General features: G+C 43.6%; 1 protein-coding gene across 3 annotated transcripts in view; it reads left to right on the top strand.

The window, feature by feature from the left end:
- CIT (citron rho-interacting serine/threonine kinase) overlaps positions 1–20,729 on the top strand; it is a 153,399-nt gene extending 132,670 nt beyond the window's left edge. For all 3 annotated transcript variants that reach the window (XM_044275410.1, XM_044275408.1, XM_044275411.1), the window contains exons 38-48: positions 6,013–6,093; positions 6,541–6,676; positions 10,791–10,930; positions 13,408–13,500; positions 13,589–13,697; positions 17,506–17,634; positions 17,725–17,805; positions 17,988–18,066; positions 18,146–18,325; positions 18,435–18,735; positions 19,461–20,729. In XM_044275410.1, coding sequence (XP_044131345.1) covers positions 6,013–6,093; positions 6,541–6,676; positions 10,791–10,930; positions 13,408–13,500; positions 13,589–13,697; positions 17,506–17,634; positions 17,725–17,805; positions 17,988–18,066; positions 18,146–18,325; positions 18,435–18,735; positions 19,461–19,484 — 1,353 coding nt within the window. In that variant the 3' untranslated portion in view covers positions 19,485–20,729. The remainder of the gene's footprint in view (positions 1–6,012; positions 6,094–6,540; positions 6,677–10,790; positions 10,931–13,407; positions 13,501–13,588; positions 13,698–17,505; positions 17,635–17,724; positions 17,806–17,987; positions 18,067–18,145; positions 18,326–18,434; positions 18,736–19,460) is intronic.
- The last annotated feature ends 3,993 nt before the right edge of the window (positions 20,730–24,722 follow it).

Here is a 24,722-nt window from a genome sequence, read left to right as displayed (position 1 = left end):
CAGCCTCTGATCTGCTTCCCCCCCAGCCTCTGATCTGCTTCCCCCCCAGCCTCTGATCTGCCTCCCCCCAGCCTCTGATCTGCCTGCCTCCAGCCTCTGATCTGCCTGCCCCCAGCCTCTGATCTGCCTCCTCCCCCCAGCCTCTGATCTGCCTGCCCCCTCTGGTAACGCAACCCCCCCCCCTCCCTCCCCAGTATTAATCATTGGTGGCAGTGGCCGCAGGGTCCCCCTCCTCCCCCCCTATCATTGGTGGCAGTTTGCAGTTCCGATCGGAGCCCCAGCAGTGTAATGCTGGGGCTCCGATCGGTTACCATGGCAGCCAGGAGTCACGCTACTGAAGTCCTGGCTGCCATGGTATGTTAGTGAGCAGAGAGCAGCATTATACTCACGTGCGCTGTGGCGCCGGTCGCTCCTTCTTCTGTCTGTGCGGCGGATTGCTAATGCTTACAGCATTAGCAATGCGTCGCACAGACCTATGAGAAGGAGCGACCGGCGGCCACAGCGCACGTGAGTATAATGCTGCTCTCTGCTCACTAACATACCATGGCAGCCAGGACTTCAGTAGCGTCCTGGCTGCCATGGTAACCGATCGGAGCCCCAGCATTACACTGCTGGGGCTCCGATCGGAACTGCAAACTGCCACCAATGATGGGGAGGAGTAGGGGGACCCTGTGGGATATGGCCGGCACATTCATTGGTGGCGCAGTGGCCACAGTCCCTCCCCTCCTCCTCCTACTCTGTCCTCATTGGTGTTCAGCAGCAGCCGCGCACAGTGGGGAGGGAGAGACTCCCTCCTCCCTCCTCCTCCTCCTCCCCCCTCCTCCCTCCGCTGTGCCGGCCGGCCGGCTCAGTCCTGCCTCAGTGCCTCTCTGGCCTCCGGAGGACACGGAAGCGGTGAGTGAGACGCTTAATTTCACTCCCGCTCCGTGATCACGTGATGTAAACGATTACTCGATGCAGGGAAACTGCATCGATGAATTTTTTGACTCGATTTAATCGAGTTATTCGAATAATCGTTTCAGCCCTAACTGTATTACTCATACAGCTTCCTGCCTGTGAGATCCAGGGGATCTGGATCTCACAGGCTCGTCACCGGAAGGCAGCGCGATGCCTTCCTTAGGCATCGCGCTGCCTTCCATTTCATCGGGTCCCCCCTACAGCCGCATGGGGACCCGATGGCACCGCCCGCCGCAACCGCAAGTAAAAGCCGCAAACCGCAGGTCTGAATTGACCTGCGGTTTGCAGCGATCGCCGACACGGGGGGGTCACGGCACATTTAGCCAAGGTGCCTGCTCAATGATTTGAGCAGGCACCTTGTTCCGATCACGGCCCGCCTGGCGGCGGTGATCGGAAATACACATGACGTACCGGTACGTCTTGTGTCCTTAAGTACCAGGACAACATGCCATACCGATACGGCATGTGTCCTGAAGAGTTTAAAGGGAACCTGTCACCGGGATTTTCGTTTATAAAGCTGAGGACATGGGTTGCTAGATGGCCGCTAGCACATCCCAATACCCAGTCCCCATAGCTCTGTGTGCTTTTATTGTGTAAAAAAAAAACTATTTGATATGTATACAAATTAACCTGAGATGAGTCCTGTATATGTGATGAGTCAGGGACAGAACTCAACTCAGGTTAATTTACATATCTATCAAACTTTCTGGCAGTCCTTCCTATCCCTGATGGAAACAAAAGGCCACATAAAACTCCCAATGAACCCAGAGACTCTTTTGTTTCATGCATGTAAAGGTAAAAATAAATTTGCAGCAGCATACCATGTGGCTATATTGGTAGCTAAAAGATGTCTCCTTATTGGCTCAAGCCAAATGCTCCACCACTGAAGGAGATTATTCAACAGATGACAAAATGTCTGACGCTAGAACGCATTGAGACAGAGTACAGCAGGTGGACTCTAACAACTTCCTTCTTTAAAAAGTGGAGACCTTCTTCACTGAATCAGAAATAGTAGCAACTATCTGCCCATTCCTCTATACAGAATGGTATTCCAAATTGGGACCATCAGACCCATGGTATAACATACACACAAAACAAGACAAGAAATGACTCAAGTAACAGCAAACTAAAATATTCTATTTTATTTATTTTATTTGAATAAATAGGCAGAACCCACGGACTTACTTACACGTCTTATATCTCTTTTTGCATTACTGATAGGTCTTCTCACTGTAAATTCGCTGCATCTGAGATATGGAAGGGATAGGGGGGAATACATAGGTTATGATATGTTTTAATGTTGTATTATATGATCTATAACAATACTGCTTTATATCATTGTACAAAAAAAACTAAATAAAAAGATGGTTTAAAGGGAACCTGTCACTGGGATTTTGTGTATAGAGCTGAGGACTTGGGCTGCTATATGGCCGCTAGCACATCCGCAATACCCAGTCCCCGTAGCTCTGTGTGCTTTTATTTGGTTAAAAAAACGATTTGATACATATGCTAATTAACCTGAGATGAGTCTTGTCCCTGACTCATCTCACATACAGGACACATCTCAGGGTAATTTGCATATGTATCAAATCGGTTTTTTTTACACAATAAAAGCACACAGAGCTATGGGGACTGGGTATTGCGGATGTACTAGCGGCCATCTAGCAGCCCATGTCCTCAGCTCTATACCCAAAATCCCGATGACAGGTTCCCTTTAAAAAAAAAAAAAAAAAAAGCTGTATAAATTTAGTATGACCATAATTGTAATAACCTGCAGAATAAAGTTAGTATTTTTTTACTGCACAGTTGGATGCCGTAAAAAAGAAACCCCGAAAATTGCCAGAATTCTTTTTTTTTTTTTTTTTTTTTTTTTGCCAGGCTATGCCAAATTCAGATCAGTATAAGATAAAGAAAGCAAAGCATTTCCAAATGTAGTCAACAGTTTATGTAGTGGAAATTAGTAAAAATTCTGTTGGTTTTTCTTTCATGTATGAAAGGAATTATCTTCATTATGTTCTCTGCTGTCATTGTCAATTAGCTCAGTGTTTGTGTGTAATATGTTAGATGTTCATATTAGCTGCAAAGACACTAGTAGGATTGCTAATGTGTGAGAATGTTCGTTTTAAGGATAACTGTCATATTTTAACTCAAAATTAAATTTTCGCATATGTAGTTACTACTGAGGTGATAATCCATAATCACTCATTTTTTTCTTACATACCCCATATTTAAGAAGATTCCATCCATACCAACCGTTCTTGGTCCATACCAAACTTAATTCTGCCTCTCCTCTCAAGATGGCCTACGATGCCCTCACCCTGAGGCTAAGCCCATCTTCCCTCACTACCCAGAATGCATTGTGCTAATCTCGGGAACGCGCTGCCTCAACTCAACCAATCAGAGTTGTCCACACTTCAACACGCCCTCTTCATCCTGAGACCCCATACATTTTAGCAAGTGGCTGTATTGCTACGCATTATTTCAGCCTGGACACATAAAAATATCTCCCTCCCTCTGTTATGAGGAATCCGGACGCTGCCACAGCGCTGGGAGGGGGGACGGGGGAGCTTCCTCACTGTTAACCCCTTCCATACAGCGGTCCCTACTGACCGCCGCAAGGTAGGGTTTAAACGGCAGACATCCACTGATGTTGGCCGTTACAGTAGATTGTCAGCTGTATGTTACAGCTGACAATCTACTAAACCGCTCGGCCATCCTGTTCAATTGCAGGTTAGAGGAGGGGTGGGGGGATGGACTGCCTTCCTGTCTGAAATAACAATTTTCTCCGGCACGGCCATCCTAAAGGGGAGATCGGGGCTCAAAAACACAGCAGCACGGCCCGATCTCCTCAACACTCACTGAGGGGATCGGAGCCGCGCTGCTGAACGTCAGTGCAGGGGTTTATGTTTATGTATGTTTCCTTTTTTTTACACTTATGGCTGGGTACCTGGTGTAATGCCTAGTAGAACGTTTTTTACAGCTCTCTATGCAGGTAGTTTCTTCTGGGTTCAGACGGGAGCGAGCACGCAGGGTGCGGGACTGCCCACTTCTACGTCCTCCGACTTCTGTATGAAAAAGCTGGGAGACGGAGGACACCTAGCAATGCTCTTTTAACGGCAAAGCTAAAATGCCAGAGGAAGGACCGAACATGCAGGAATTACTTGGTAATTTAATACCTAGCCAAAAGTATAAACTAGGGCACTAATGTAAAAGTAATGAAACAAATCCAATTATATAAAATAAAAAAATATGACAGTTATCCTTTAAAGGGGTTTTCCAGGCTCCTGCTATGGATGACCTGTCATCATGATAGGCCATAAATATCCGATCGGTGATGGTCTGACACTCCGCACCCCAATAGATCTGCAGTTCCCTGCAGCACTTTGAATGGAAAAGGAAGCACAGCTCTATTCAGTGTAATAGTCATGTTGGATTACTGCATCTCAGTTACCATTGAAGTTAATGGGAGTTGAGTTGCCGTAACCTGGCATGGCCACTGCACTCTGAATGGAGCTGCGCTTCCTATTTCATTCAAAGTGCTAGTTCAAGTGCCGGAGGCTGCTGGGAACAGCTTATTGTGGGGGTGCGGAGTGTCAGACCATCACTGATCATATATTAATTACCTATCCTGAGGTCATCAATATCAGGAGCCTGGAAAACCCCTTTAATATACTAATTTCTTATTATTACATGTAAGTATTTCCTGTGGTCTGTCACTATTATAACCAATGGCTGTACCTTATGAACACATTACACAGCAAGCACTTCTACAGAGCGAAGCCGCTTTGCAGGGAGCCCGGTGATGTAACCATCAGCCGCAGGCATTATGCAGAGCGCTAGAAGGGACGGTACCTCGGCGGCAACAAATTGCGCTAAGCCACGCCCCTCCGGTCCAGTTACGTCACCGGGCAGGGCGTGTTGTTCACAATGAAGGAGGCATGGGAACTATGCGGAATATGATTCAAGGGGGGCAGATGCATAGAGGACGTGGTAATGTGCGGCAGGAGGCGGAATAACAATGAGGGGGCGGAGTCACGGCGGAGATGAGAGTCGGCTGAAAGCACGTGATGCCACGCTGCGCTGGGACCCACAGTGCAGAGCGGCAGGAAGTTAGACAAAAATAAACAGAGATATAAACAGTGCGTAGGGGACCGGCAGAGCCTAGTAGGGCAGCGGTATATTCTGGAGTGCATGTAATGCAGGGGAGATGAGCGCTCTGACAGGGCTCGGCATGAAGTACAGTAACAGTGCTGGGGCCCGTGAATAAAGACTGGGGTCAGTGGGGGACATTACTGAGAGCAGTGGGGGACACGCTGGTCTAAATAAATGTGCCCCTATGTTTCTAGCAAAGGTTTTTACTCAGCTTTACTAAAAATGGCTGTTCTTCCCCAGAAGAACCACCTTGAGCTTTGTCTAGTATTGTTGCCCCGCCCCATTCAAGTAAATGGGTCTAAGCTGCATTACCACACACACCCTATAGATATGAGTGGCGCTGTTTAAGGGGGGAAGCAGAACCCCTAATTTTCTTATCCTAGACAAGCCCTTCAATTCAAAGACTTTGATATTTACAAGCCTACACTTTAGATCATGCACGGTCTTACGTCCCGCAAATCACATGATTGCTACTAGAATGGCGGCGTAAAGACGAGTGTGTGTACAGCCACAGGTATTCCTACTGGGTGCCACATCTCTTCAGCCTAGATTTCTGTGATTGCTTCTAATTGCTGCCCCCTTGTACAAGTTTAGTATATAACTGTGTGTTGCTCTTTTCATGACATCAGGATGGGTATTGTGGAGGTGACATGTTTTGTAGAAAAGGTAATTATCACACAGATGGTCTTGATACAAGTCTGTTGTGTTTGTTGCCTCTTGTTACACTAGCTGCTACGTTAATCACTCTCCTTATGTGTCCCTGTCACTTTGTGTCCGACCCTAGTGGTAAAATGTAGCATGGAAGTTTTTTTTTCTTTAAAATCCTATTCCTGAATGATATATATGCTTGTATATATTCTAGTATTCTGTGGGGTTAAGCCATTTTTTCCTTCACTATCACAGAAGTTGCTTGGAAATTCCCTTTTGAAGCTGGAAGGAGAAGACCGGTTGGACATAAACTGCACTATACCTCTGACAGAGCAGGTAGGTATCGGTGTGGAATAGTGCTAATACCTTCTACATCTAATATGGAAGGAGTATACCCATACTGATTAAACTCTCATCTTAAAGGGGTTGTCCCACGAAAACTATTCTACAGTTTTCAAACCTGCACCTGGATCTGGATACTTTTGCAATTGCTTGTAATTAAAGCAGATTTGTACCTGTGAAACAGGCCGACCTGTTACATGTACACTTGGCAGCTTGGTCCCGTGTCCATATGTGCCCGCATTGCTGAGAAAAATGATCTTTTAATATATGCAAATGAGCCTCTAGGAGCAACGGGGCGTTGTCGTTACTCTTAGAGGCTCTGCTCTCTCTGCAACTGACACATCCTAATTCTATGGTGCATTATCTGTACTTTCTGCTTTAGTTATTTACTAGATTATTCCAAAAAGAGCTCATACAAAATATCTTTGTGTCTGACTGCAGATTGTTCTGGTCGGTGCCGAGGAAGGCCTCTATGCTCTGAATGTGTTAAAGAATTCTCTCACTCACATTCCTGGTGTCGGGGCCGTGTTTCAGGTTCATATTGTGAAAGAGCTGGAGAAACTCCTACTTATAGCAGGTAACGTGACGACTTTCTTCCACGCGCGCGTTACGTGTGTCAAGCTGCACATTCAACAATGGTGTTTTTATTGTGGTGTTCTTAAAAATCTAAGTTTTCAAATTCTGCCCTTTACCATCAAAAGTCTAAGACTGCATTCTCAAGCCATTACGTTTTTTAGTGTGTTAATCTTGTGTGAAGCTAAAAGAGGTCAAGATTTAGAAGATATAAGGGATCTAGGCCTAATGCTTGGGCATAACTACCAGGATAGCAGACAAAGTAGCTGCTATGGGGCCTAGCAATTAAGGCCCATATCCACTCAAACATGTGGTACAGTTAGTAATGTAGGATATGTAGAGTCTTGAATAATTGAATGACCCCCATTCTTACCTGGGCTGTGTGCATTATCTCCTCGCCATGCATCTTTCCTTTGTTGTGGCAACACTATATTATTCCTCTGTTGTACCTCATGTGTGCATTATATCTACATTTGTGTTTCAAGGACCCTTGGGACCCGGGATATTCTAAATAATATAGTTCAAATAGCCTAGGCTACTAAACTCCCATTTCAGGTCTATTAAAACGTAACATTTATTTCATTTATTAAAGATTATATGAATCGGGAGAAAAAAGGAAAACTTTAAAATTATAAAATTATAGGTGCTGTTTGGACTCAAGCGGCAGAGATTAAGGGTTACTTCACCCATATATCCTGCCTCATTCTTGTGCGTCCATTCCCCTGAAGAAGCCACATCTAGTGGTGAAACATGTTGGGGGAGCTATATTTTGGACTAAGTGTCTCAGTGGGGAGTGACTGCAGACTCACCGCACTTTGACTTATAAGCGGTGGAGAGTCGCGACAAATGATATATAAAGCAAATATTCAATAGTGATTTGACAGGTAGTCCTCATATATGCGATCTATCTAGATATATAAACGACTGCTGTTAACAGTAAACAAAAGAAAGATGGACACACAAGAATGAGGCAGGATATATGGGTGAAGTAACCCTTAATCTCTGCCGCTTGAGTCCAAACAGCACCTATAATTTTAAAGTTTTCCTTTTTTTCTCCCGATTCATATTATCTTTAATAAATGAAATAAATGTTACGTTTTAATAGACCTGGAACGGGAGTTTAGTAGCCTAGGCTATTTTAACTATATTATATCTACATGTTTCATTGTTATATGTTTGTTACTATGCTGTGAGTAAACAGGTACATAGTGACCTTTTTCTGTGTTTTCCCTGTGCCCTATGTGTGTACCGTATCATTGTATTATTCCTGCATTGTATCATCACTGAGTAGAATATCTCTGTATTGTGACACCACAGTGTGCACTATACCTCTACTGGGAATTCACCGTGTACCTTATTCCTGTATTTTAACATTGTTTTGTACATTATGCCTGTACTGTGGCATCACGGTGTGCTTTTCTCAATTTGCTGATAGAAGTAGTCATAATAAACTGGATTCCCATTTGTGCTATGGGGCCTTCATCTCTAAACTCCTGGAGCGTCTGGTCTACTCTCGCCTCATCGGCTATCTCTCTTATCACTCTCTCCTTGATCCACTACAATCTGGTTTCCGCACCCTACATTCACCAAAATGACAAATTACCTCCTGACAGCAAAATGCAACGGTGACTATTCTCTGCTCATTCTCCTTGACCTCTCTTCAGCTTTTGACACTGTAGACCACCATGCTCCAATCCATCGGCCTAAAGGACACTGCCCTCTCCTGGTTTTCTTCCTATTTCTCTGGTCGCTCTTTCAGTGTATAATTCATTGGCTCTGCTTCTTCACCTCTCCCTCTTGCTGTTGGAGTTTTTCAGGGTTCAGTCCTAGGCCCTCTCCTCTTCTCTCTGTACACAGCCCCAATTGGACAGACCATTAGCAGATTTGGTTTCCACACAACTATATACTTCATCCCCTGACATCTCCCCTGCTGTATTACAGAACACCAGTGACTGTCTCTCTGCCGTCTCTAACATTATGTCCTCTCTCTATATGAAACGAAATCTTTCAAAAACTGAACTTATTCTGTTCTCTCCATCTACTAACCTACCCAAACCTGTTATCTCCCTCTGTGTGCGATACCATCATCACTCCTAGGCAGCACGCCCGCTGTCTCGGGGTGACTCTTGACACTGATCTTTTTCACCCTCTATATTCAATCTCTCTCCCGCTCATGTCGCCTGCACATTAAAAACATCTCTAGAATCCACCCCTTTCTTACTATGGAAACAACAAAAACTCTCATTGTAGCCCTGATCCATTCCCGCCTCGATTACTGCAACTCACTATTACTTGGCCTCTCCTTCACCAGATGTTCCCCTCCCCAATCTATTCTTAATGCAGCAGCCAGGGTCACCTATCTGTCCAACCGCTACTCTGATGCCTCCGCCCTGTGACAGTCATTGCACTGGCTACCCGTACACTATAGCATCCAATTTGAACTGCTCGTCCTCACCTATAAAGCTCTCCACAGTGCTGCACTCCCCCTCATCTCTGTCTACCACCCTACTCATGCTCTCCTTTCAGCCAATGACTGACTTCCACAATAATCCGAACCTCTCACTCCCGGCTCTAAGATTTCTACTGAGCTGCACCCGTTCTCTGGAATGCCCTACCCCAAGAAATCAGGCTAAATAACAGCATACAGTTTTAGTCGCTCCCTAAAAACACATTGTTTTAGGGTGGTCTATCACATCCCCTGGTCTAACTCCTCTCCACATAGCCCATTTATCATTCCCTGAACCCGATCCTCCATCAAACTCCTCCACCGCACTCAGAAGCACTTTATATATTAGCTGCTGACCGGCTCATGCAGCTTTATATCTGCTCCCCTATTCTCCCAAGATGGCTAGACCATTGTAAATTACAAGCACTTCTACCTTTTGTATCACCCCTATCTCCTCATAGATTGTAAGCTCTTGCGAGCAGGGTCCTCATTCCTCTTGTTGTAATTATTGACTTGTCTGTTGCTGTTTTTTAAGACTGTTTGTATATGAACCCCAGAACTGTAAAGCGCTGCAGAATATGTTGGCGCTATATAAATAAAGAATATTATTATATTATTATTTATTATGCCCCTGGCCTATTGCCTTCTATTTTGTGCCGTGATGCTTCATTATTGTCCTTATGTGGTTCCCACTCACCAGCCACATGAATGTTCACGTCATTAGGATTTGTATCCACACAATGACAACATTGTACAGTGTATGACACATGGCATCACTGCAGGCATCAGTCTTTTAAACTTTATTTCCTCACATCTTCACACATGTATTAAAATGCATTATCGGTTTCTCATGTTGTCCAGGATTGACTTGTGTTTTTGTTTTGTTTTTTGCACCCCCTTCTCCCCACCGAACCTGTGAAGGGAAGCATGCTAACTGATTTTTTTCCGGCTCTGTGGGTCCCCAGCAGTCTTCATTGTGCTTGTGTGTTTCTGTTCCTGAATGGATGGAGTCACTTGCGCTGCTTAAGCGTTGACTTGTCCCGAACAGCACATCACGGCTGGGTCATTGGCTGTGGCGGCACACTTGACCCCGTCTATGCTGAAAGTTTACATGTGGGGACTGAAGTGCAGTGCAGGCAGGGACCAAGTCAGTCCTGGAATACCTCTTTAAAGGGGTTCTCCGGGCTTTTAATATTGAAGACCTATCCTTAGAGATGAGAAATTATTCATTGTTAAAAGGGTTTTCAGAGATTTTATTTTATTTTTTACTTTTTCTTTTTAGCTCATCAGTAACAGATTGGTGGGGTCTCTTCTCCCAGCTTTTCCTAGGCCGCGTGATGACATGTTAATGTGGCCTAGGAGCAGCTCAGCCCCATGCAAGTGAATTGTGCCGAGTGCTATACCAAGCATAGCCGGTTTACAATATACTGCGCAGTGCTTGGTAGTCTGCGAGAAGGCCGTGCTGCTCACAGGAGCGCTGGTGCCTTCTCAAAACAGCTGATCGGCGAGGGTCCCGGGTGTCAGACCCCCACCAATCAAATACTGATGACCTATCCAGAGGATAGGTCATCAGTTATAATGTCTTGGAAAACCCTTTTAGGTCCATGCTTATTGCATGCTATAAGTACAGATAACCTATTCATGTAAGCCGTCATTATATATCATTTTTTAGGAGAAGAACGTGCATTGTGCTTAATTGATGTGAAGAAAGTGAAGCAGTCCCTGGCCCAGGCCCATCTGCCAGCACAGCCAGAGGTAGCTCTCACAGTGTTTGAGGCTGTTAAAGGCTGTCATCTATTTGCTGCTGGAAAGGTAAGTGACCTTGTGTATAGTACAGCAGATTTTGTATGTGTTTCCATATGGCTGTACAACCCTGATATTACTTTATCTAAAGCTGACCATACATTTAAAGGGGTTATCTGGTAATTTATATTGATAGCCTTTCCTCTGGATAGGTCATCAATATCAGATTGGTGGGGGTCCGACACCTGGGAGCCTGTTAGAAGAGGCTGGCACTTTGTGAGTGCCGTATCCTCTTCTTAGGCCATGTGACATCACCGTACATCGATCACATGGCCTAGTTGCAGGCTAGTGAAAGGGGCTGAGCTGCAGTACCAAGCACTGGCACTATACACTGTACGGCGCTGTCCGGGAGCCGGGTGTGCTCACCAGAGCTGCATCACCCCGAAACAGCTGATTGGGGTGGGGGGTGCTGGGACCCCCGCTGATGTGATAATGATGACCTATGCTGAGGATTGGTCATCATTATCTGGATATCTTCTTTGTTAGCTGTCAGCTGAACCAGTGGCGTTGCTAGGGCTGGTGTCACCCGGTGCGGTAGAAAATGGTGTCGCTGGTGTCACCCGGTGCGGTAGAAAATGGTGTCACCCGCAATTTTTTAGCCATATATGGGGGCTATGGTGGTGCATCCGTTAGCTCAGCAGACCCCCCTAGCAGTCAGAGCCTGGTCTCGGGAGGGGCATTTCCAGATTATTTTCTCTCCACCGCCACAAAACAATGGTGCTTAAAGAACAGACTCCACAGTGTAGAGGTATATTGTGTGGCACAGTGTAGAGGTATACTGTATATTGTGTGGCACAGTATATCCTATATGTGTATAACGAACATATTTCACATGAACACTTACAATTACTTGGCTTGGCCCTTGGGGGTCTCGGACGCCACTTCCACACTTTGGCCGGGGGCTCGGCGGAGCTGATGTTGTGCTTTATCCTAATGAGAAAGATTTCATAATAAGGATTTGGAGAAGGGGCAGAGGGATAGCAGAGCAGGGAGAGGCTGGTGCTGCTACTAGGGGGTCATACCATGGGGGAGGAGTACTAAAGCCCACCATAATACCTCCCCCCCCCCCCAGGAGTAATAATTTTCCTTATAATGTGACAGTGCAAAAAATACCCCCTTGTAATGTCCCCATAGTGCCCCCATAATGTGCCAGTATATAGTACCCCCAGTAAATTCCCCCATAGTGCTCCTCTCCCCCCTTCCTGCTAGTGCCCCCCATAATGTACCAGTATAAAATGCCCCATATATAGTGCCCCAGTAAATGCCCTCAGTGTCCGGCCTCTGATAGGCTGCCGGCCTAGTGTCCCCCATAATGCCCCCCAAAAATGTGCCAGTAAGTGTCCCCATAGATGAGCCATTATCAAGTGCCTCCCCCCCCCCCCCACATGTCCCAGTATCATAATGCCATCTCCCCCCCCCCCCACATGTCCCAGTATCATAATGCCATCTCCCCCCCCCCATGTGCCAGTATCAAGTGCCTCTCTCCTTCCCACCCCCCATGTGCCAGTATCATAGTGCCAAACCCCCCCCCCCCAATGTGCCAGTATCAGTTGCCTCTCTCCTTCCGCCCCATGTGCCATGCCAGTATCATAGTGCCAACCCCCCTCCCCCCCATGTGCCAGTATCAGGTGCCTCTCTCCTTCCCTCCCATGTGCCAGTATCAGGTGCCAACCCCCCTTCCCCTATGTGCCAGTATCAAGTGCCCCCCCCCCCCCCCATTGCATTAACAGTCAGGTATTAAAAAACAAAACAAAAAAAAAAATTCTACTTACCTCCATGTCAGCGATGCGATGCAGCCTCTTCCTGTGTCCCGCGCTGTATGTCCATATATGGAGTCAGTGCTTGTGTATTCTAATTTACCCTGTATTTCAGATTGGTTTCTGTAAGTTTACCTTTTTTTTTTTTTTTTTTTTTTTACCAAGTTTTATTTTTTTGGTGTGGTTTTTTCGCACTTAAAATGCATGATAGCTGGGATGTCTGGAAGCACCCTAAGGTTAGGTCATCAGTCTGTGTAACCTGGAAAACCCCTTTATTAGGGTACATTAGCAAGAAATCATACTTTGTGTTGTATAATTTTTTGTAACAATGCCCATTGTTGTCCGCAAAATGGACAATAATAGGACGTCCAGTTTTTTATTTTTGTGGGACTGTGGAATGAGCATACGTTGTGCAGTCTGCATTTTTTGTGGCCCCATTGAAATGAATAGCTCCCCATCCAGTCTGCAAAAGATGTTTGGATGCGGATAGAAAATACCTATTCTTGTTCGCAATTGCGGACAAGAATAGGACATGCTTTACATTTTTTACGGGGCCACGGAATGGAACTACGTATGTGGACAGCACACTGTGTGCTGTCCGCATCTTTTGCAGCCCCATTGAAATTAATGGGAACTGCGGAACAGATGCGGGCTCATTCATACGGTCGTGTGAATGGGCCCTATGCCTGAGATTTTTTATTTATTTAATGATCCTCTGCTGTTTTCTAGATTGAGAATGGATTATGCATTTGTGCTGCAATGCTGAATAAAGTTGTGATATTGCGATATAACGAAAGCCTCAGCAAATTTTGCATTAGAAAGGTATGTGTGAATTTTATGATGTTCTCTCCCTAAATTTTGATTATTGGTTAAATTCCAGCCTAATATTTAAAATTATGTTTTTCTTCAGGAAATTGAGACATCAGAGCCCTGCAGCTGCATCTATTTTACTGGCTACAGCATCATCATTGGAACCAACAAATTTTATGAGATTGAGATGAAGCAATATACTCTGGAGGGTGAGAAATTACATGGTGACTAATTCCCAGATGCAAAGAAAATTAAAGTGACTCTGTGGTTCAAAACAAATTTCACGGTGCCCTCATTTTCATCTTTTTAGCTGCTGATCCGCCAATCTGGACTTTTTTTCTTAATCCAAGATGACCACTTCTCAGACTATCGGATGCACACTGTGCATCGGTAACCCAAGATACTTCATACTTGTCCAGCCCTGCTCTTGGATTGGTCAGCACCGAGCAGTGGTGGCCAGTCTAAGGGCAGCAAGAAGTGTCTTGGGCTATCAAATGCATTAGGTAGTCTAAGAGCAGAATGGCCATCTTGGATGACAGAAGAAGAGCTTAGGAACTGACAGCTAAAAAGATGAAAAGGGGCCAGCACCTGGATCTAAATACTTTTTTTTTTATTAGCGTGTGATTAAAGAACCACTCCCACAAAAATCTTTATTCTTTGGCCCATTAGAAAGGTACATTATTATTATTTATTATTAAAGCGCCATTCATTCCATGGCGCTGTACATATGAGAAGGGGTATACATACATAACACAGACAGTTGCACTAAGCATAAACAAGACGAGTTACAGGTACAGAAGGAAAGAGGGCCCTGCCTGTGAGGGCTTACAATCTACATGGTATGGGAGAAGGACACAGTAGGTGAGGGTGAAGCTGGTCATGGCGGTATAGAGGCAGCAGGGTTACTGTAGCTTGCAGTCTTGTCTGAAGAGGTGGGTTTTCAGGTTTCTTTTGAAGGATTCCACTGTAGGTGAGAGTCTGATATGTTGGGGTAGAGAGTTCCAGAGTATGGGGGATGCACGGGAGAAATCTAGAAGGTGATTGTGGGAAGAGGTGATGATAGGAGAGGAGAGAAGGAGGTCTTGTGAGGATCGGAGATTGCTTGTGGGGATGTATCGGGAAAGTAAATCAGAGATGTAGGGAGGGGACAGGTTGTGGACGGCCTTGTATGTATTTGTTAGTACTTTGAAGTGAATTCGCTGGGCAATGGGGACCTAGTAAAGGGATTGGCAGAGGGGACAGGCAGAGGAGTAACAGGGTGAGAGGTGGATTAGTCGGGCAGCAGAGTTAAGGATAGATTGGAGCGGTGCGAGAGTGGAAGATGGAAGGCCATAGAGGAGAATGTTGCAGTAGTCTAGCGGGAGATAATGAGGGCATGTACAAGCATTTTTGCAGATTCAAAGTTGAGGAAAGCGCGGATGCGGGAGATGTTTTTGAGTTGGAGGCGGCAGGTGGTGGAAAGGGCTTGGATGTGCAGTTGGAAGGAGAGGGCAGAATCCAAGGTCACTCCATGGCAGCAGACTTGGTTGACCGGGGAGAGTGTACAGCCATGGATCTGTTTTATCCATGTTAAGTTTTATAAAGCAAGAGGAGAAGAAGGATGATATAAAAGATAGACATTGTGGGATTTTGGATAATAAGGTGGTGATGTCTGGACTAGAGAGGTAGATTTGTGTGTCGTCAGCATAAGAGGGATACTGAAAGCCATGAGACTCTATGAGCTGTCCCAGGCCAAAAGTCTAGATAGAGAAGAGCAGGGGTCCTAGGACAGAGCCTTGCAGGACACCAACAGAGAGGGAATGAGACGAGGAGGTGCTGTGAGAGTGGGAGACGCTAAATGTCCGATCTGTGAGGTATGATGTGATCCAGGAGAGGGCCCGGTCAGTGATGCCAAGAGATGAGAGAGTTTGCAACAGAAGGGAGTGGTCGACAGTGTCAAAGGAGGAGGACAGGTCAAGGAGAAGGAGGACAGAGTAATGTTTTTTGGTTTTGGTACATGATGTACATTGTAGTGAAGGTAATCTCTCAAATAACATAGCATCTTATATGTTGACAGAAAGCCAATTTCTCTATGTATTCCTATGGGATCCTCAATGTCAGTCTCATAGGAATGAATAAAGAAACTGACTTCCTGTTCTGTGTCAGTTGGAGATCAGAGAGTTGGTCACATAACATAGCTGAGGATCAGGAGGGAGGCTATAACTCACAACTACAGTCACCGATAAGATGATTACCTTCACTATAGTGTATATCATGTACCTTTTTAATGGGCCAGAGAATAAAGATTTTTGTGGGAGATTTGGATCCATGTGAGGTACAGGGCTGGTTCTAGCTTTGTTAGAAAGAGGTTGTCATGAACTGTATAATGCACTGGTCAGCAACCTCCGTCACTCCAGCTGTCGTAAAACTACAGCTCCCAGCATGCACCATTCACATCTGTGGGTGTACCAAGAACAGCCAAGCTATTGTGCATGCTGGGAGTTGTAGTTTCACCACAGCAGGAGTGCCGCAGGTTGCTGATCTCTGATATAATGTATGCTTTTTACATTAATCATAGGATAACCCCAGGACTACTAGATGAACTATAGACCAGTGAGTCTGACATCAATAGTAGGCAAATTAATGGAAACCCTATTAAAGGATAGGATTGTGGAACATCTAAAATCCCATGGATTGCAAGATGAAAAACAGCATGGGTTTACTTCAGGGAGATCATGTCAAACAAATCTTATAGATTTTTTTGACTGGGTGACTAAAATAATAGACGGTGGAGGTGCAGTAGACATCGCAATATCTAGATTTTAGTAAGGCTTTTGACACTGTCCCACATAGAAGACTTATCAATAAACTGCAGTCATTGAGCATGGACTCCCATATTGTTGAGTGGATTAGGCAGTGGCTGAGTGACAGACAACAGAGGGTTGTAGTCAATGGAGAACATTCAAAACAAGGTCATGTTACCAGTGGGATTCCACAGGGATCTGTACTGGGACCAATTTTGTTTAATATCTTCATAAGTGATATTGCAAAAGGCCTCGATGGTAAGGTTTGTCTTTTTGCTGATGACACAAAGATATGTAACAGGGTTGATGTTCCTGGAGGGAAACGCCAAATGGAAAAGGATTTAGGAAAACTAGAAGAATGGTCAGAACTCTGGCAACTGAAATTTAATGTGGATAAGTGCAAGATAATGCACCTGGGGCGTAAAAACCCAAGGGCAGAATATAGAATATTTGACACAGTCCTGACCTCAGTATCTGAGGAAAGGGATTTAGGAGTAATTATTTCAGAAGACTTAAAGGTGGGAAGACAATGTAATAAAGCAGCACGAAATGCCAGCAGAATGCTTGGATGTATAGGGAGAGGTATAAGCAGTAGAAAGAGTGAAGTGCTTATGCCGCTGTACAGAACACTGGTGAGACCTCACTTGGAGTATTGTGCGCAGTACTGGAGGCCATATCTCCAGAAGGATATAGATACTCTAGAGAGAGTTCAGAGAAGAGCTACTAAACTGGTCCATGGATTGCAGGATAAAACTTACCAGGAAAGGTTAAAAGACCTTAATATGTATAGCTTGGAAGAAAGAAGAGACCGAGGGGATATGATAGAAACTTTTAAATACATAAAGGGAATCAACTCGGTAAAGGAGGAGAGCATATTTAAAAGAAGAAAAACTACCACAAGAGGACACAGTTTTAAATTAGAGGGGCAAAGGTTTAAAAGTAATATAAGGAAGTATTACTTTACTGAGAGAGTAGTGGATGCATGGAATAGCCTTCCTGTAGAAGTGGTAGCGGCAAATACAGTGAAGGAGTTTAAGCATGCATGGGATAGGCATAAGGCTATCCTTCATATAAGATAGGGCCAGGGACTATTCATAGGATTCAGATATATTGGGCAGACTAGATGGGCCAAATGGTTCTTATCTGCCGACACATTCTATGTTTCTATGAACTGAATAGATGGGCAAACTCGCAAGACCATTAATATGTATTTTTTTTTTTTTTTTTTTTTTAGAATTCCTGGATAAAAATGACCATTCCTTGGCCTCTGCTGTGTTTGCGTCTTCATCCAACAGTTTCCCCATTGCTATAATGCAGGTGAACAGCACAGGACAGAGGGAGGAGTATCTCCTCTGTTTCCATGGTAACAGTCTGCTTTAAATAATTTTTCTTTTAGATTTATTATGCTGTTGGTACTGTAGAGTGCAGTAAACACTGTGTGTTTTCTTTTTAGAGTTTGGTGTGTTTGTTGATTCATATGGAAGACGGAGTCGAACGGATGATCTAAAATGGAGCCGGTTGCCTCTTGCTTTTGGTAGGTTTATTGATAGCGTGTTCATAGCCTTTTTATATTATAGGCTGATAAAGATCAAAGCATTGCCTAGTTTTACTAGGAATTGTTACTTGGATAGGATTCTTATTTTAAGATGGTCGGGTGTCTACATAAAAGGCCCGTACATTTTACAGCATTGGGTTTTCTATTTTGTTTTCTTTTAGCATACCGAGAACCTTACTTGTTTGTGACTCATTTTAACTCCTTGGAAGTCATTGAGATTCAGGGGCGTGCTGCTCTTGGGTAAGGCCTCTTCTTTAACCAGTATACTTTTTATAATAATTATGTAGAATTGTAAACTCAACACAGCATAATATTGCAGTGCTCCAGCCAGGGCTCATCTGGATATTCCAAACCCACGTTATTTGGGGCCAGCCATCTCTTCTGGAGCCATTTATCTGGCATCAGTTTACCAGGACAAGCTCCGAGTGATCTGTTGTAAGGGCAATCTGGTGAAAGATAACGCTAACGATCTCCATCGTGCCCCATCCACTACACGAAGGTGAGGTTCATTTGCTTTGGACAGCTATATAGAATGAGGGTATATTATGAGCATACACATTATAAAGGGTCATTGAGGGATAGTTACAGCTTTTTCTTTTGTGTGGCAGTCCCAACAAGAGAGGCCCTCCTTCTTACAATGATCACATAACAAAGAGAATAGCGTCCAGTCCAGTACCAGGAGAAGGTCAAGGTCTGGTACGTGAACCCAGTACACCACATCGGTATCGTGAAGGAAGGACAGAGATGCGCCGGGATAAGTCACCTGGGCGGCCATTGGAAAGAGAAAAGTCTCCTGGAAGGTTATTAAGCACCAGAAGGGAAAGGTCACCTGGAAGATTATTTGAAGATGGCAGCAGAGGTCGTGTACCTGCAGGAGGTGTAAGAACGCCACTTTCTCAAGTCAATAAGGTATAATAAAGTACATAGCTCTGTCCTGATTATTCATATACTTTATATAATGTACATAGATGGAAATAGAGGACATTTCTTGTCGGGTTTCACATATTTAATAATTAAATACGTAACTCTTCCGTAAATCACCACATACAGTCTAAGACTGGCAAAACGCCAGAATGGAAAGCCAACCTGTCTGGTTGCGTAGGAAACAATTGTTGGGCTCTTTGTACAATAGTTCATAAGTTTTTATTATGTTATCGATTTTAAAACATTTATTAAAGGAGTTGTCCAACAGAGAACAATTTTTGACAGAGGGCTCAGAGTGGATAAAATAAAAGAAGCTATGCGGGCAAGCTCAGTGGTCAGCACTGGTGCCTTGCAGCGCTGGGGTCCTAGGTTTGGATCCGACCAAGGACAACATCTGCAAGGAGTTTGTATGTTCTCCCCGTGTTTGCGTGGGTTTCCTCCAGTTACTCCGGTTTCCTCCCACACTCCAGAGACCTACTGATAGGGAACTTAGATTGTGAATGTAAAGTGCAGAGACCAGCAAAAACCTGGTAAGCATCAGAACAGGAGACCCGTGCGGTATCCCTATTTTGTTTAACCCATTCTGAGCCCTTTGGCTAGAATTATTTCCCTGCTGGAGCTTGTGTTTGTGCTCATCATTACAGGATGTGCTTTTTAAATGTCCCTACTAAACTGTACTGATCTCTAATCTGTTTTTACTTTTGCTTTAGGTTTGGGACCAGTCTTCGGTGTAAGGGCTCTCCAGCATCAGATAAATGAAACACGGGGGAATGTCTTTATGTCTGGTTTGAACAGGCATATGCTTTTCTATTCTGATTGTTTGTAGCAGACAAGTTCCACAACTATTTTGTGCTATGTGAAGATCACTAACCAACTGCAGCTCTGCCTCTCATACTTCAAGCCATGTTTCTTCCTCCATAGTCTAGGCTACATTCTTCTTTCTGTTACAGTACTAGGTCAATTTTGCCTCTCTAGAACAAACGGCCAATCTAGAGGCTTTGATTACATTTGCTAATGAAAATTGAATGTTGTATATTGAACATGTTAGAGTATATCTACTTTCTGATTTACATGATGCTAAGTATTTTTGATAGAGCTTTGCATTAATTCTAGCATCACAGGTAAAGGCACGGCAAAGCCAATGCTTTCACACTATACAACCACGTATTTATTCACCAGTTACTGCGTGATTCTGTTCTGCTTACTTCCTAATGCTTTTGCTACCTCACTTAAAGTCAAAAACTTTTGCTTTACAAAACCATCACATTGTTGTGCCAGGGGTAATATGTCTGAAAAGGTGCTAAATCTTTTATAGGTGTCAATGATAAAGATCTTATATTGGATTCTCATTTTTCAATTGAGAAAGTTTGTAATCTGCCCACTTCTGATAACATGTGTATATGTGGTAAGCTGGACTTTGAATATGTACATATATATATGTAACTATATATTTGTCTCTCTATGATGCATAACTGCATGAAAGATCTGTCACTCTGGAAGCCTCTTGACTTACGTAAATGTCACGATCGATATGTGTAATTGGGTAATGCTGATTGACTATGCCCAGTCAAAATTTACTGCAGATGTCTGTCCCTTCCAATGCTTCCCTAACTATACATGAGGATTGTACATACTTTACCACAAAGTTTATATTCATAAAATTGAATATGTTTCTACTTTTTTAAGGTAAACTGTCCATTTTTGAATTTTGCCTTTTGTGAAATGTGTGGAGAGCACAACACTCCTGTCCATTGATGTATGAACGCAAGGGGTGATTGTGAGGTGTGGAATGCCTGATTTTTATTATGCTTTGCTGCTCTTTGCTCAGCAAAAAAAAAAAAAACTAACAATAAATGCACTAACTTCAATTTATATTGGCCTGGGAGAAAAGTATTCTAGGCTGGCGAAAGATTTCCTGCATGGGTTTTATATTTTGTAAAAAATTTGAATTGGTCAAAATTAAAAAGGTGGTCAATTAATTTCCAATGTTTCAAAGGCACAAAGTAGTAATCTAATTTTATGGTATATATGAAATGATCCTGCATAATATCGTGTAGGTCCCTGTCTTGCTGCCAAATAACACTGATCGACGGAGGCATGGATTCCACATAACCTCTGAAAGTATCCTGTCTGGCACTAAGGTGTTGGCAGCAGATCCTTTGAAGAGCTTTTGCAGCCTTGGAGCTGACAACCCTAGAGGTCCTAACCTGTACCTCTTAACATAAAAGTCCCCAATCACCTGTTCAGTTACCGGGCTAAGCCACTTATGGAAGAAACCAGTGGTTGACACCAGAGCCAGACAACTCTTTAAGACTTGTAAGTTGCGAGGTGGGGCCTACATAGAATGAACTTGTCTCTGTGGGATGTGTTGTAAAAACTAGATGGGATTGATCTGTGGGGAATTTGTCAGGTCAACACCATGAACGGTTTATGTTCCTCACACCATGCCTGAACTCTTGAAGTGTGGCAGTGCGAATCATCTGACTGAAAGACACCACTGCCATTAGGGAATACCATTGCCAAAAAGAGGTATATTTTGTCTGCAACCATTTTTAGGTAGGTAGTACATAACTAATGATGTGAAAAAATAATTGATTTATCTAGCCCAGGCCACCATCTTCCATTTTTTTTTTTCATGGTTTAGGTCAAATGCTCACATGCCCATTGTAGGTGCTCTTGTCGGTGGACAGGGGTCAGTATAACACTCATCACGTATTTTTGAGGCTTAGGTGCTAATAAACCTGTTGATAGTTCATCAGTTGACCGTCCTTAGACAACTTTATGTTGGTACTACTGCATGCCACTCCACAAGACTTGCCATTTTTGAAGATGTTCTAACCCAGATATGTAGCCATCACAATTTCTTTTCAAAATCTCTTGATACTTACAGGTGGCTTTTTTCAACTTTAAGAACTGGCTGCCCACTTGCTGCCTAGTATATTCCACCCCTTAAGGCCCCTTTACTTCAGACAAGCAAGTTCCAGGCTGCGGACTCGCAGTGTGAGTATGTTGCAGCTCCCGTCCTGAACTTCCAGCACTGCCGGCGTCACATAGCATAATATTGATTTATGATGCGATGTAACCCTTACAGTTCTGGAATGTATTGGATAACACAGACAGCATTATGTGGAACTTGCTTGTCTGAAAGGGGGTCTAAGGGTGCCTTTACAAGGCAGATTTTGTGGCAGAAAATTCTGCAACTGAAAATCTTAATGAGGCTTGCAGAAATCCATGTACTTGCCACCCTATTCAAATGAATAGAACCGATTTTCAGTTGCTGAATCTTCAGCCACAAAATCTGCCGCGTGTGAAGGCATCCTTAGACCCCTTTCAGACAAGCAAGTTTCACATAATGCTGTCTGTGTTATCCAATACATTCCAGAACTGTAAGGCACCCTAATGGTGCTTTCACATGCTGCAGATTTTGTGCTACTGAAAATCAGTTCCATTCATTTCAGTGGAGCAGCGAGCACATGGATTTCTGCAACCATGAATGGAACTGATTCAGGTGTATGGAACTGATGTTCAGTTGCAGAAGATTCTGCAACAAAATCTGCAGTGTTTGAAGGCACTCTAACAGGTGAGACTGTCACAGGTCACCTGGTTTCAATGTTACAGCAGATACGTGTACATCACTAATTTTCAGAGATGCTGTGATACATAAGCAGTCAAGAGTTATATGCCTTACAAACCATATCTACAGTATCATATATTCAGTTGTAAAAAAAAAAAAAATAATTTGCAAGGAAGAGGAGGTTTGCATGATAGCCATAGACATGAAGCTCTATCACCATGATAACAATCAGGGAGATTAATTTTTATCAGTAGAACACTGAAATGATAGAGAATAGTAAAAGAGGAAATGTGGTTAACCACTTCCCAACTAAGATGTGAAAAGGAGTCCTTAAAGGGAATGTGTCATCAGAAAATAACCTATTGTTAAAATCACGTTTTTATGTTCCTAACATAAAAAAAAAAATTTTGATTATTTTCAATTTTCCATGTCAATATCTATATTTAAACAAAAAACATAAAACCCTGCAGTTTTCCCACTGGCCACTAAGCCTAATAATAGGTGCCACTTCTTGGTCTGTACAGATCACTTTACTGCAGTTAACTGCTTATCTGTCATTCTAATCCTGCCTGCAATGATATCATCTCTGTGTATAGATACGACAGGATCCACAATAGATGATTGTAAAAACGTATATATTCTTTCCTTGTACAATGACTTCTGCACAGGTCATGCCCAGAAAACTCTCCCACAGAAGTCAATAGGGTCCCCTCCTGACCATTGTGTCTATGGACCATGGGGCTGCCATAAAGCAATTTTCTTAATGCTTTCTAAATGCTGTTAAGAACAGCTCAAGCAAGATGGCTGCCCTCCATAATCATGTTCAATGTATTTTTTTAGTTTGCAGAGCCACAAAAAATACTGATGACATCCATGTTGCATCCAGGTTTTTGTTCTGACCCATTGTAACAATGTCTATTGCCTGCAAAACGGACAAGAATAGGACTTTTTTGCGGGACTGTGGCATTGACGTGGATGCAGACAGCACATGTTTTTTTGTGGCCCCATTAATATGAAGTCCACATCCAAACCTCAAAAAATGCAGACCAAAAATATGTTAGTGTGAATGGGGCCTAAAAAAAATCTACAGCCAGAAAATAACAAATTAGAAAAAAATCTAATCTGGTTTTAACTGACAGATACAATTTTTGGTGACATACAGTACAGACCAAAAGTTTGGACACACCTTCTCATTCAAAGAGTTTTCTTTGAATATGAAAATTGTAGATTCACACTGAAGGCATCAAAACTATGAATTGACACATGTGGAATTATATACATAACAAACAAGTGTGAAACAACTGAAAATATGTCATATATTCTAGGTTCTTCAAAGTAGCCACCTTTTGCTTTGATTACTGCTTTGCACACTCTTGGCATTCTCTTGATGAGCTTCAAAAGGTAGTCACCTCAAATGGTCTTCCAGCAGTCTTGAAGGAGTTCCCAGAGATGCTTAGCACTTGTTGGCCCTTTTGCCTTCACTCTGCGGTCCAGCTCACCCCAAATCATCTCGATTGGGTTCAGGTCCGGTGACTGTGGAGTCTAGGTCATCTACCACAGCACCCCATCACTCTCCCTTATGGTCAAATAGCCCTTACACAGCCTGGAGGTGTGTTTGGGGTCATTGTCCTGTTGAAAAATAAATGATGGTCCAACTAAACGCAAACCGGATGGAATAGCATGCCGCTGCAAGATGCTGTGGTAGCCATGCTGGTTCAGTATGCCTTCAATTTTGAATAAATCCCCAACAGTGTCACCAGCAAAGCACCATCACACCTCCTCCTCCATGCTTCACGGTGGGAACCAGGTATGTAGAGTCCATCCGTTCACCTTTTCTGCGTCGCACAAAGACACAGTGGTTGGAACCAAAGATCTCAAATTTGGACTCATCAGACCAAAGCACAGATTTCCACTGGTCTAATGTCCATTCCTTGTGTTCTTTAGCCCAAACAAGTCTCTTCTGCTTGTTGTCTGTCCTTAGTGGTTTCCTAGCAGATATTCTACCATGAAGACCTGATTCACAGTCTCCTCTTAACAGTTGTTCTAGAGATGTGTCTGCTGCTCGAACTCTGTGTGGCATTGACCTGGTCTCTAATCTGAGCTGCTGTTAACCTGCGATTTCTGAGGCTGGTGACTCGGATGAACTTATTCTCTGCAGCAGAGGTGACTCTTGGTCTTTCTTTCCTGGGGCGGTCCATATGTGAGCCAGTTTCTTTGTAGCGCTTGATGGTTTTTGTGACTGCACTTGGGGACACTTTCAAAGTTTTGCCAATTTTTCGGACTGACTGACCTTCATTTCTAAAAGTAATGATGACCACTAGTTTTTCTTTACTTAGAATTTGTATTATGGCAAGAAAAAAGCAGCTAACAGTCTATTCAGTAGGACTATCAGCTGTGT

The sequence above is a fragment of the Bufo gargarizans genome, chromosome 1 (genome assembly GCF_014858855.1).
Source record: "Bufo gargarizans isolate SCDJY-AF-19 chromosome 1, ASM1485885v1, whole genome shotgun sequence".
Classification (NCBI taxonomy): Eukaryota; Metazoa; Chordata; class Amphibia; order Anura; family Bufonidae; genus Bufo; species Bufo gargarizans.
This window is presented reverse-complemented; position numbering and strand designations above follow the sequence as displayed.